Source organism: Choloepus didactylus, chromosome 6 (assembly GCF_015220235.1).
Source record: "Choloepus didactylus isolate mChoDid1 chromosome 6, mChoDid1.pri, whole genome shotgun sequence".
Classification (NCBI taxonomy): domain Eukaryota; kingdom Metazoa; phylum Chordata; class Mammalia; order Pilosa; family Megalonychidae; genus Choloepus; species Choloepus didactylus.
In genome coordinates, this window is record NC_051312.1 from 86,575,079 (window position 1) to 86,589,325 (window position 14,247).

Consider the following 14,247-nt stretch of genomic DNA (forward strand, 5'->3'; position numbering starts at 1 on the left):
GCTAGGTTATGGTGTCTGGTTGTTTGATCAAGCAAGTACTGGCTTAATTGTTACTGAGAGGATATTTTTTAAATGGATTTACCTCTATAATCAGTTGATTGCATCTATAGCTGATTGCATCTACAATCAACAAAGGAGATTGTCTTCAGCAAAGTGGGAGTCTTCTCACCCAATCAAGTTAGGGGTCTTATAAGCAAGAACTGAGGATTTCAGAATCTGAAAGAATTTCTGCCTCACCTTCAATCAGCCAGCAACCCCTAGGAAATTCGGACTTGCCAGACAAAAAATCACCTTTATCAGAGTTTCCAGCTTGTGACTTGCCCTGTAGAACTTGGACTTGCCAGGCCCCAAAGTCATGTGAGCCAATTCCATATAATAAATCTCTATCAATCAATCGATCATTGGTTCCACTGGAGAACCCTAATACCAATGGCTTCCTATAACACTTGGGATAAAGAACCAAGTCCTATAACATCTTATCTTCCTCTCCATCGTCATGAAATAATTGTGTGATCAGGACATTGCTTCTCCTGCTAGAATGAACGTAAGCTCTGTGAGGCAGTTTGCCTCTGTCACTTCTGTGTCCCTTCATGCTTTGCACTGAGCAGGCACTGAACACATATCTGTTGAATGAATGAAGCCAAAAGAAGTGAGTGGTTCAAAGAAGAATGTCAAATGCTGATAAAGAGGTCAAGGAAAGTAAAATTGCAAAGTACTTCTGGATTAGTAACATGAAATTTATGCCCTTGGAGAGAGCTATTACTTGGGTAGTGGTGGGGTAGAATCCAGACTGCAATGGAATGAGGAGTGAGTAGAGGCAATTATTTCTGAAAGTATAATCTCCAGGAGACCAGAAGCTCTTTCAGTGCATGATGTGTATCTGTTTTCATCCCAGTCTCTCAAAAAGGCAAATATAGGCCTGGCAAATAAGTTCTCAATAAATGCTTAAAAAAAAGTGCTTCTATTTCTAAAAAAAATTAGACCATTTTAATGCTTTTAGAGCTTGTTATAATTTAAATACACTTTCGTAGCTATCATTTTGCGTGATCCTCACTATGGCTCAGTAAGAAGAGTTCCAGTGTAGATCAGACCTTTTAAGATGAGTTGATTTTTATAGCCTTCCTTCACAAGTGCTATTCTTATCTTCCGAAATGCATTTCACCCTCAGTTGGGGGAATCAGTTACAACACAGGGGCCACAGGGGAACATTAATTTCCAATTTTAATTTGGAAGAACTATGCATTATGTAACCCTGCCAGATAAGAGACTTACAGGTCGCAGTTTGCCATACGAGGTCTCAGGAGTATGCCTTGGTGCCTGTGAGAATCCTGGAGATTCGGAATGGAAGCTGTTTTCTAAGGGAGAGAACCAAAGCAGCTCATTTTATTGTGTTGCTGGGCAATACAAATGCTAATGTAGATCTGTTTGCCCTTTGGGTAAATGTGGATTTCAGAAGTGAAAATGTATTTAGACCTCTTGCTTAGTAGAACGCTTACCATTTGCTGAAGGAGACCGGGGGAAGTACTGGGAACTCCTCTTATCTGGACTGGGGTAAGGGCTGCTGGGAGGCTGGTCATACAAAGGCAGTGGAGGCAGGGAACCATGAGGCTTGGGGGAAGGAGAGATCTGTAGCAAAGGGGAGAGGGGTTACAAAGGGCTCATCTCCTCAGGAAGAAAGAGACTTGCTGGGTTCCCTGACTACTCTGGGCAAATTACTTTTCTCGGGAGCTAAATTATGGCTGTTAGCAATTTTGTCCTCTTTGTTAGAACAACCAGCCCAAACCGTGATTTTGTGTTGCATTTAATCTTTCCTTTCACATATCTCATTATAATTCTGATTTTAAAAGAGTAGCTGATTATAACTATAATCTGATTATAAATATAACTGATTACAAATAACTGACTGATGAACAGTTATCAAGTCAAATCATTCTCTAGGGTTCTTTTGAAAACATAATAAATTAACAAGTCAATTCAGTAAATTCAGTGAAGAATAATAAAAAAGGGAACACATTGGTTACATTTTCTTCGTGAATATAAAATAGTGGGCTGAGTTTGTGACTTCCACTTGTTTTGTAAATGCCAGGCTGAAGGGTCACGAACACTACACAAACAAGGTTGGCAGACACATTCCTTCTGGTCCTGTGCCTGCCAGGCCTGCTATGGCAGATCCTCAGAGAGGAAAAACCAAACTGTGACCAAATTGGGGGTTTCCTGGAAGGCAAGTTTTGCTAGGATGAGGTAAGTCTAGGGCCACCTGAGTGAGTAATGGAGCTCTGGCAGGACTTGGGCTAGACAGGGAGGCTTTGATGGCAAGAAAGAGACAGTTGTTTACGACCTAAACTACAGACAAAATACATTCCTCTCTACTTTGTTTCTTTCCACCACACCATTCTTTTGTATGTCACATACATTTTAGCATTTTGGTTAATGGATACAAAGAACAGAATGTGGGGCAAACAGAAGTATAGATGGCTATATTCCACAAGAGCTTGACTGACAAGTCTCTGCTTTCCCAAAATCAGTTTTGCAGAAACTTGGCAACAGAGGATTGTATTACTGAGGGTGAGGCAGAGAATTCAGCCCAATTTTGTGGGGTCAGCATACCCTGTGGGAGTAATTTTCTTTAATCATCTTTTAATTCAGCTTCTTTCCCTCTTATGTACCTGAATCTCTCTCATCCATGAAGTGTCACCGTTTTCTGAGGCTGAAAGTTCTTCTACTAGCACAGATGGGAAAACTCCAATTCGCCCACTGAATTCCCCTTCCCAGAAGCCATCATCATCTTGGTTTTCTTTGTTCAAGATACGGATGATTGCTCCCTCAGGAAAAGATAATTCATCATCTGTCTGGCCCTCATAGTCATAAAGTGCTTTCACAAAACAGACTAGGAAGCAAGAGAGAGAAAAATCCAGTAAGAATATTGACAGCCAGGCTGCTTTTGCAACCACTCCTATGCTCACATGATGACTATAAGAGCATCATAAAGATTAGGAGTAAGGTTGTAATTTTTTTACTCACTGAAGGTCAACTTCAGGGTTCTACTGTATAGGACAAGTGTGACCAAATAAAGAAAACATATTATAGAATAGGAATATAGTTGTGCTTTCTACTCCAGCTTAATATCATCTAGGTCAAATGTGACCAAATAAAGAGTGCCTTGTTTCAGTCTTTACCACTGGCATCTCCGTTGAGGCTGCCTGAAATGAGTTCAGCTTCCGTGGAATTGCTGGATGTGTGTGACCGACTGTCCAAAGCAGCCAGGGACTGCAGCATGCTCAGTAGGCTGTTCGAGGTGGGAAATTGTAGGTACTTTTCTGGAACATAACCCACTTGGCCAATTTTATTTCGAGCCTGGGTAAAAGACATGTGACAAAACAGGTTTGCACACATAATTTGGATGGGGCATAACAAGAATCAAAACAAACTCCTAAAAATGTCACAAGAAGGGATGATATGAGCAAAGGAATATACCTTTACCCAGTCTTCCATATCTCCATCTTCAATCACTTCTAACACCTCATGTTCCTCAATGGTCAACTCATCTGGTTGAGAAGCCTGCAATGTAGGATGGTCATGGACAAAATTAAAAAGGTTAGATAAAGAGCAGATGTGAGCTGATCATAACAAAAATGGATCAAAGTATTGAAATGGTTTTGGAAAACTTATTGAACAGAAAAATTCAAATGCTATAAGACTATCATAATGAGGTGAAATTTTACCTTAAAAAAAATAAACAAAACAAGCAACAACAAAAACTGGAGAAATTCAAGAGGCAGTCAGGTTTAGTGAAAAGCACACTGTGCTGGAAATAGAAAACCTGGGTTCAAGCTCCAGCTTATGTATCTGTTGGTAAGTTATTCAACTTCTTGATGCCTCTAATTCTTCAAAATGATAATAGTGCCATTCCCTGGAGGGTGGGGGATTCAATGTGGGATGAATAAACACTCAATGTAGAGGATGAATAAACACAGAACCATGATGAGTTGGAAAGCACAGGCAAAGGAGGACACTGAATTAGAACTGCTACCAAAGGGCTACCATGGAGGTGCATGCCATGAAAATGCAAGAATTATGAACATGGATTAGATGACAGCTTGAGCAGCACCTAGGACTGATCCTGAATTGCTATAAAACAGTGGCCAAGAGAATAAAGTTGTGGGTAAAGAAATGACTGAAATTGGTCAAAGTTTGGATTTATTATGCTCCAGCTTAACCGTGGAGAGTAGGCTGATCCACGTGGGTGCTTCTGCACAAATTGCCAACTGTGGTGGTTTTATTATCCCTAACAGCTGGAGTCCACTAGTGTCAGACACCAATATGTTGTCTTGAGACCACAGAACCTGAAGAACCTTACCTGTTACATGTAACAAGCAGGGGCCTGCTGACATCTTAGCAGATCTCTAATGAACAGTCTAAAAACTTTCCCCAAGTCCCAAGACCAGTTGAAACTATCACCTAAGATCATATAGTGTTTCAAATCTCACAATCTCAAAGTACAAAGTATCTCCAAGTTACACAAGCAAAAATAAAGCAAGAAAATGAGTCACTTTCCTAAGATGCATTTCCAATTTCATGAGCATTATAATATTTCATCAAAACCCAGATTATTCTAGATGTTGCCACAGCTTCCTGAGACAGACAAATAGTATTGAAAATGCCTGACCAATCACAGAAATACTCCAGGACCAAATTTTTAGGTAAATTACCTCTGATCTCAAAATATGAGGAAAAAAATGCTCATTTACTCTTGACAGCTTTTCCGTTAGAATTTCTTTGCTACTCTGAAACTGTACTGTGCCTTGAATATATCAGCAAAAGGAACCTAAGTAAAAAAGCTTTTTACTAAGTCCACAGCAAGACTTAAGAAGTATCAACACAACCAGACTTTAATGTTTGTGGCAGCAAACTAGGAGAGATAAGAACACCTTTAAATACACTGCCGCTCTTGTGAAGAGACATGGAGGTCCATGCAAGTTGTCCAAGCACTGTTATAGAAGCAGACAAGGCTTGAGCACACCACTCCTCTGCTGTGATGACAGCTCCTCCACTTACAGGTCAAAACCAAGATCCCTGCATGGCACTCAAGACTGGACAGAGTTAGATCTTGCGGGCCTCTTGCTTTGGCTTTAGCACACCACTCCCTATTCTCTGAACGTACTACATTCCTCCCTGCCCCTAGGCTTTTACCGGTTGTTCCTTCTGTCCAGGATGCCCTGCTCCCTCTTTCCCATCTGGTGAATGGATTTAGATTATGGGCAAGTGACTGTAACACCTCTCTGAGCCTCAGTTTTCCTTTTTATTCCACTAGAATGTAAGCTCCTTGAGGGCAAGGATTTTTGTCATGTTTTGATCAATTTGCAGAGTACAGAAAAGAACATGGCACTGCTGTGTGGAAGGTGCTCAAGCAGTATTTGTTGAATGAATGCGCTGGTTGATAATATATTCTTTATAGGGTTATTAAGGGGATTAGAAATATACACATACATATGGCAGCTATTATTATTAGTCATCATTTGAGGTCCAGCTCAGATGTTTTCCAAGACCGCCCATGATGTGCTGGTTGCTCCCTCCTCCTCTAGTTGTTTCTCCCTGTGGGCTTTCCACTAGAATGACTTCCTTGAGGCATGGATTATATTTCTTCTCACCCCAATTAAAAACAGCAAGTAGTCAGTAAATGCGTTTTAAATAAACACATAGTCTCACACTGTCTCCTGAAGTCCTAATTTCCAGTGATAGCCAGAACTCCAGAAGCAGCCATGCCTCCCATTCCCCACCACCATCTCTCCAATTTTCTAATTTTAAAAGTAATACATGTTCATTTGTAGAAAAACTGGAAAATATGCACTATCAACATCCTAAGGTACACATAACTTGGTATCCCACTTTTAAATTTGTCATTATAACATAAACATTTCTTCTTATATAAAAAAACTCTTAGTAATGCAATTTTCAATTATATTCATAATACAGGTTATGATCATATGAATGGTTCATTGATTTCACTATTCTCTTATTGGACTGCCTGTGAACTTTGAGCTATTGTAAAGTAGTACTATGATGAAAGAACATTTTTGTACCTAAAGTTTTGAACTTAAAACTCATCTATATTGTGGGTCATTTCCTTGGGAAGGATGCTAGAAGTAGAATGAGTGGGTCAAAAATTACGGACATTTTTAAGGCTTTCGAATCTAACCCTTAAATATAGCTTCTTTGTTCCTAGCAGATTAATTCAGGCTTCCTTCTGTGTTGAACTGGACTATAGGAATCATTATCAGTCTTAATTTAAAGACAGTCTCTATTCTAATTTATCCTCTAGAATTTCTATACCATGACCAGGATTACCTTCTCAAAAGCCAAATCTGATTTTAGGCCTTCTAGGCAGGATAAAAGCCACGCTTCTTGAGTCTGGTATACAAAGTCCTTTCCTATCTGACAACAAATGTCTTTACCAGCAGTTCTATTCCCCACACTTGATGCTCCCCGCCACTGCACTGAACATTTCCTGAACACTCCCTGCTCTCATCTCACTGTATCTCTATATCTGCTGTTTTCTCTGCTTAAAAAGGCTGTTTCCCCATCCCACCCTTTCACTATATTGAGAAAGGTCTTATACATGACATAACTTAAATGTCACCATCTGTAAAATTTCTCCCAACAATCACAGGTAGAATTAGCAGTTTTACCTCTACGATTAATCTTTTCATACATATTCTATTTTGCAGTTTAATATTTATACCGCCCCCCCTGCCCAAGACTATCCATTCATGGAGGGCGGGGATTCTGCCATATTCATTCTTGTATCCCCCAAACTTATCACATATTGGGCACTCAAAAAATGTTTGTTCAACGATGAAAGACTAAACAGATTTTTTATTTTTTATTTTTTTATTATTTTTTATTTTTTATTTTTTCTAAACAGATTTTTATACTCAGGTTTATTATAGGGACATGCCTGGGATATGCCAGCAGAAGGGATGTTTGATGAATATGAGTTGTTTATAATAACTCAGACATTTAGGATCCCCACTTAAGGATCTTAAGTTTTAGTCTTGGAACTTTCAAGTAAATTTAATACTGAGAGATGTCATGGGGAGACATTCCCAACTCTCATTTTATAAAACCCTAGAACCCCTTTCCAAGTATTTCAGAAGATAACTCCAATTTTTCAAAAGATTATCAAAACAATTTGCATTGGAATAAAATCCCAACCCTTTTAGAAAAGAGGAAGTATTATGAATTTAAATATATAATGAAAGGATTTTAACCTCAAAAAAGTCTGGGAATCACTGATATTGAGGAGTAAATACTGCCAATGTTTAGATATCAAAGGATGGTGGTGATGGGAGTGAGACTATTCAGTGTCTGGTGTCTCCACCAGAATGGGGGCCAGAGAAGGCTTCGTCTATTCATGCCTTCCTTACATCATTCATCTGCACATTCCACAATTATTACTGAGGACCTACAATGTGCCAGGCACTGCTCTAGATGCATAAGATACACAGACAAAAAACAAAGAAACAGACACAGTTTCTACCTCCATGGATGAAGAAATATGAAAACAAATAAGACAATTTTGGCTGGTTATACATGATATAAAGTAATAAAATAGGGCAATGGGGTAAGAGTAGTCACTGAGGAGTTGGTTCTGTAATTTAGGTGGTCAGGGGAGGCCTGCAGAGGCACTATTTGAGCTGAGCCTCCATGAGGAGCAGTGAGCAGCAAACGGAGATTTGAGGACAGTTGTAGGTACAGGGAGCAGCACGAGCAAAGTTGCCAAGTCAGGAAGAAGCCTTGTGCTTTTGAGGACTCAAAGGCAGCTGGAGTGTGGATGAAGGGTAGTGAACAGGTGGGGCGGGGATGGGAGGGTGATCGGAGATGAAACTAGGGAGACTGGTGAGGGCCAGATCAATCTGGACATTATACATCCCAGTGAAGAGTCTTGATTGTTTTTCTATGTGTGATGCAAGGCTTATAAAGGGCTTTAGGAAGGGGAATAAACTAATCTCCTTTAAAGATTATTCTGGCTGCATAGTGGAAAATGGCTTGATAGGAGGCAAAAATGAAGTAGGAAGACCAATTAATTATAAGGCCTGGACCAGAGGAGTTGGTGAAAAGTGAATGGACTCAGGATACGTTTTAGAGGTTGGCTCAACAGGACTGGCTGATGGACTGGATGAGTGGGGTGAGGGAAAGAGAGGAACTTAGCAATTAAAACTCAATTTACTTTGTGCTAAGTAAAAAGTTTATAGGAAAGCAGGACAGGGGTGAGAGACATTAGGAACTATTATACAAAATCAGATTTGGAAATTCTGGCATCTATTTATCTAGGTTCCTGCTTTACAGGGATAACAGAATGTAGTTGTATTAGGATGAGGAAAGGCAAAGTTTTAAAAACTGTTTTCTAAAGCAATTCTCCTTTGGTATTAATTTTGAAGGCCACCTTAACAGAGGGTCTAATGCCAAGCAGATAACTGATAATAATGGTGAATTCTGTTTACTGAAAATTTGCTAGATGCCAACCACTGTATTAAACGCTTTGCTATAAAAGTGTTATTTCATTTAATACTCACATTAGCCCTATAGTATATTAGCCCCAAAATACAGATAAGGAAAGTGAGGCTCAAAGAGACTAAGGGACTAACACAAGGTCACTTACCTGATAAGCAGAAGAGACAGGATTTTAACCCAGGCAGTCTGACATCAGAGACTAAACTCTTCACCACTATGTTAAGCTGCCTCTAATATTAATTGAACACCAATTTATGTTAAGCACAATAGTAACTGAACAACACTTTATGCTAAGTACACTATGAGAGCTGGATAGATAGAGCTACATGTATTCTCAGAGTTATATAGTTTAATATCAGAATATGTTAGAGTGATACAAACCTTGTAGGAGTAAACAACTTTGCAGGTGAGTGGATAATTTCTTAAGGTGCCAGAAGGGCTGGAACTGCTGTCATCAAAAACATCCATGTTGTCTTCAAACTCTTCTTCTCTTTCAGTATCTGCATTAAGCTAGGAAAAATTAGAAGCCATTGGCTAGCATGCTTACTTCAGGAAAATGGCTGAAAGCAGGAAAAACACTTAAAATATGATTGTTTCAAAGTGTGAATTTACCTATTCAACTACACACAGACATGACTATACATTCTCAGTTGCATTTTTCATGTTATGAAAAGACACAGATTACTTTCTCTTTAAAACCAAGAGTAAAAATGTCTTTCAAAGTAATATGTATTCATATCTGTTCACTTTTTTTTTAACAAAACACAATTGAATTAAATATTAAAATGAGTCACTTAATTTAAAAGTGGGACTATTTTAATTTTACTCTTTTCTTAAACTCACTTTTTCAAAAAATGCACTTTATTTTTTAAACAATGTGCAACAGGTTAATCTGTGAACTGACAAAGTAAAGGTGGGTTGGCACCAAGGACCCAATTCTTATGTATATGGGTCTTACTACGGATCTTTAAATATTGTTTTCTGTATTACACCTAACTGATTTGCAAAGATAAATGGGAAAAAAGGGAGCTGAGGGGAGTGCAAAACATGTACTGAGGTCTTTTCTAGAGATGTTTGATAGAATGTAGATTGAGCATAATAAAATGTGGACTTTGTAACAAAGGCCTTTATGAACCTAACAGAACAAATGGTACACTCTTAAACAAAAAGTAAAATTTAATGGCAAAATCTGTACTATAAGATAATTTGCATTAGAGCCCAATATATGCAGTTTGTTCAATAACCTCTTTGAGCATATAACAAAGAAAGTCAGCTAATAAGACTCAGGACAAAAATATTTTCTATCAACCTCCATTTGGAAAGACCACAGCTTTAATGGTTTATACAATCCTTAAGCTAGGTCAATACGGATTTCCAAATCAAAATCAAGTCTTGAACTGTTTACATTAACTACACTATAGTAAAATGTTAACATTGTCTTTCCAGGGTGTTTTCCTATGAAGGAAAAAAATGTTGGAAGCTTCATTCTTTGCCTATGCAGGGATTTATGGAAAGCCATACTAAACTATGATAGTGTTCTTCTACAAAACTAAAATAAACTACAAAGTTAAGCAGGTAAACAAACAAAATCAAACTTATTTCAACAAAGTAATGTTTCCAAAAGTACAATCTATTAAGAACAAATGGTATGTATGTACAACAAAAGAAATGATATCCACAGTTACTTACAGCTGCAAATATCTAATTATCCCAGGTTTGTGAACATAATAATCAAAATCAAATTCATATGCTAGTTCAAATATTACGTACAATTTAGATAAGCAGTCAAGTATTATTTGAATACACATATTTGATAAACCTAAAATTATATTACCTTTCCTTCTTTTTAAATACTTGCGGGTACATGCCAATATGGAAAAAATATAATTTCCATTTATTTATAAAAAGAGAAGAATACCATTTTAAGAATGTATGTTTTAGACTATAAAACGTTAAGGTACATTTTTCTTAAAGAAGAAAAAACTGCCAAAAGTTTAACTGATAAAGGTTTCAGTCAATTTACTTATAAAAATGAAAAAAAATTCAAATAGATACCATAAAATTATTATATGGTCTCCCTACTGATCTGAAACTACGAAAGGCATCTAAGGAAGGGATGTTATGCCAAAAACAAAGATTGACCCAAGGGATGTGTATGCTGCTTTAAAAATCTGATTTGCAGGAAAACTAGTTGCTTGGCATAGTTTTAATGCTAATTACAAAATCCATTTTCTTAATGGTCCAGACATCTTGCCAATTCTTCCACCTCAAATGAACTTCCATCAGCTTCCACATTCATGATAGGCAACACCTGTTGTCACTGATTCATCAACACTATGTATAGGTTTGTACTTGCATGTAAGGATAGTTCTTTTTACATTTGCCACGTGTGAACAGTCTGGGTTCTACCCATTTTGGCCATTTGATGCTCTCTGATGGCTTCTTTGGTCAAGTTTTTCCACATCTCTCTGAGCTCATTACTAGCCATTTTGTCTGCTGTCCTTCTAGCAAGTAAGACAGGAGGAATATTCTCACACAGCACATTTTCCCTTAAATTTGGATTCCTTGTATCCTTAAGATTTGATATCTTACTTCATGCCTGCATTCCTTATTTCTTTCTTGATACATAGCTTCCTCAACTTAAGAGCCTAATTCTTCCTCATCAGCTCCAACAGCAATGCAGTCATCTCTTGTTTGGAAAGCTGCAGCAAGCATCTCCCAACACTTCAACCAATCAGAAGTGCCGGGTGTCCGAGGAAAAGATGAAACATAAATGTCTCAAGCATTTGTCTCATCCTTTCTGTTGCTTATGTTGCCACTGGAGCTACTTTCTCCTCTTGCTTTAGGACTATTCTGTGATGTAATCATAGATTCTTTTTCGTTCTATTCATGGTATCAGTTGATGGTGCATCTAATAACTTTTTCCAGGATTTGATGAAAGACATTACTAAAGATGTAACTTCTTCATCTGTAATCTGCTTGCAAATAGCATTAACTGACATTCTGATTCTCATGGACTATAATCATTCCAGGGTCATGGGGATATTCTCAAGCTCTTTCAGAAAATCCAATGCTCTAGCCATGTTCTTTTTCTGCACCATCTTTTCTGCACCACCACGTCCATCTTTTTGGCAATGCAGACCACCCATCCTCCATGGCTCTGGTGGGTCCTCCCATGCCCACCCTGTTGCAGATGGGACGGAGGTTTGCTGGGTCCTCGGCCCTCCCTCTCACACTGAGCCTGCAGTGGTGATGGCAGTTTCGTCTATTCTTTTACTTTTCACTATTAAATATCTACTATTAAAGGCCCTTACCATTTTTACCAATCAGATTGGGAAACATTAAAAAGACATATAGAGTTACTCCTCCAGGAAAGGAGGTAGAAAGCCAGGAACTGCGTGGACTGGACACCACAGAGCAATCTGACTTTGGGCATACTTCATACAACACTCATGAAAACGTGGAACTGCTGAGATCAGCAAAATCTGTAAGTTTTTGCGGCCAGGGGACCTGCACCCCTCCCTGCCAGGCTCAGTCCTGGGGGAGGAGGGGCTGTCAGCTCCGGGAAGGAGAAGGGGGAACTGCAATGGCAGCCCTTATCGGAAACTCATTCTGCTGATCCAAACGCCAACCATAGATAGACGGAGACCAGACACCAGAGAATCTGAGAGCAGCCAGCCCAGCAGAGAGGAGACAGGCATAGAAAAAAAACAACACGAAAAACTCCAAAATAAAAGCGGAGGATTTTTGGAGTTCTGGTGAGCGTGGAAGGGGGAAGGGCAGAGCACAGGCGGGCCATGAGGCACATATGCAAATCCCGAAGAAAAGCTGATCTCTCTGCCCTGTGGACCTTTCCTTAATGGCCCTGGTTGCTTTGTCTCTTAGCATTTCAATAACCCATTAGATCTCTGAGGAGGGCCCCTTTTTTTTTTTTTTTTTAATCCTTTTTTCTTTTTCTAAAACAATTACTCTAAGAAGCCCAATACAGAAAGGTTCAAAGACCTGCAATTTGGGCAGGTCAAGTCAAGAGCAGAACTAGGAGAGCTCTGAGACAAAACGCAATAATCCAGTGGCTGAGAAAATTCACTAAACACCACAACTTCCCAAGAAAAGGGGGGTGTCCGCTCACAGCCATCATCCTGGTGGACAGGAAACACTCCTGCCCATCGCCAGCCCCATAGCCCAGAACTGCCCCAGACAACCCAGTGTGACGGAAGTGCTTCAAATAACAGGCACACACCACAAAACTGGGCGTGGGCATTAGCCTTCCCTGCAACCTCAGCTGATTGTCCCAGAGTTGGGAAGGTAGAGCAGTGTGAATTAACAAAGCCCCATTCAGCCATCATTTGAGCAGACTGGGAGCCTCCCTACACAGCCCAGCAGCCCAGAACTGCCCTAGGGGGACGGCACTCACCTGTGACATAGCACAGTCATCCCTCAACAGAGGACCCGGGGTGCACGGCCTGGAAGAGGGGCCCACTTGCAAGTCTCAGGAGCCATACGCCAATACCAAGGACTTCTGGGTCAGTGGCAGAGACAAACTGTGGCAGGACTGAACTGAAGGATTAGACTATTGCAGCAGCCTTAAAACTCTAGTATCACCAGGGAGATTTGATTGTTAGAGCCACCCCCCCACTCCCTGACTGCCCAGAAACACGCCCCATATACAGGGCAGCCAACACCAACTACACACGCAAGCTTGGTACACCAATTGGACTCCACAAGACTCACTCCCCCACTCACCAAAAAGGCTAAGCAGGGGAGAACTGGCTTGTGGAGAACAGGTGGCTCGTGGACGCCACCTGCTGGTTAGTTAGAGAAAGTGTACTCCACGAAGCTGTAGATCTGATACATTAGAGATAAGGACTTCAATTGGTCTACAAATCCTAAAAGAACCCTATCAAGTTCAGCAAATGCCACGAGGCCAAAAACAACAGAAAATTATAAAGCATATGAAAAAACCAGACGATATGGATAACCCAAGCCCAAGCACCCAAATCAAAAGACCAGAAGAGACACAGCACCTAGAGCAGCTACTCAAAGAACTAAAGATGAACAATGAGACCATAGTACGGGAGACAAAGGAAATCAAGAAGACCCTAGAAGAGCATAAAGAAGACATTGCAAGACTAAATAAAAAAATGGATGATCTTATGGAAATTAAAGAAACTGTTGACCAAATTAAAAAGATTCTGGACACTCATAGTACAAGACTAGAGGAAGTTGAACAACGAATCAGTGACCTGGAAGATGACAGAATGGAAAATGAAAGCATAAAAGAAAGAATGGGGAAAAAAATTGAAAAAATCGAAATGGACCTCAGGGATATGATAGATAATATGAAACGTCTGAATATAAGACTCATTGGTGTCCCAGAAGGGGAAGAAAAGGGTAAAGGTCTAGGAAGAGTATTCAAAGAAATTGTTGGGGAAAACTTCCCAAATCTTCTAAACAACATAAATACACAAATCATAAATGCTCAGCGAACCCCAAATAGAATAAATCCAAATAAACCCACTCCGAGACATATACTGATCACAGTGTCAAACACAGAAGAGAACGAGCAAGTTCTGAAAGCAGCAAGAGAAAAGCAATTCACCACATACAAAGGAAACAGCATAAGACTAAGTAGTGACTACTCAGCAGCCACCATGGAGGCAAGAAGGCAGTGGCACGATATATTTAAAATTCTGATTGAGAAAAATTTCCAGCCAAGAATACTTTATCCAGCAAAGC

General features: G+C 39.6%; 2 protein-coding genes and 1 pseudogene across 2 annotated transcripts in view; 1 reads left to right on the top strand and 2 right to left on the bottom strand.

The window, feature by feature from the left end:
- ATG16L2 (autophagy related 16 like 2) overlaps positions 1-6,573 on the top strand; it is a 30,280-nt gene extending 23,707 nt beyond the window's left edge. Inside the window, exon 17 of the mRNA XM_037840539.1 lies at positions 111-6,573. Within this exon, the coding sequence (XP_037696467.1) occupies positions 111-114 (4 nt within the window). The 3' untranslated portion in view covers positions 115-6,573. The remainder of the gene's footprint in view (positions 1-110) is intronic.
- Positions 1-14,247, bottom strand: part of FCHSD2 (FCH and double SH3 domains 2) — a 442,594-nt gene that overhangs the window by 3,228 nt on the left and 425,119 nt on the right. The window contains exons 14-19 of the mRNA XM_037840535.1: positions 8,893-9,021; positions 3,475-3,558; positions 3,177-3,354; positions 2,667-2,887; positions 1,497-1,626; positions 1,273-1,355 (exon numbers count right to left, since the gene is read on the bottom strand). Of these exons, the coding sequence (XP_037696463.1) occupies positions 1,273-1,355; positions 1,497-1,626; positions 2,667-2,887; positions 3,177-3,354; positions 3,475-3,558; positions 8,893-9,021 (825 nt within the window). The remainder of the gene's footprint in view (positions 1-1,272; positions 1,356-1,496; positions 1,627-2,666; positions 2,888-3,176; positions 3,355-3,474; positions 3,559-8,892; positions 9,022-14,247) is intronic.
- LOC119535856 lies at positions 10,779-11,964 on the bottom strand (annotated as a pseudogene).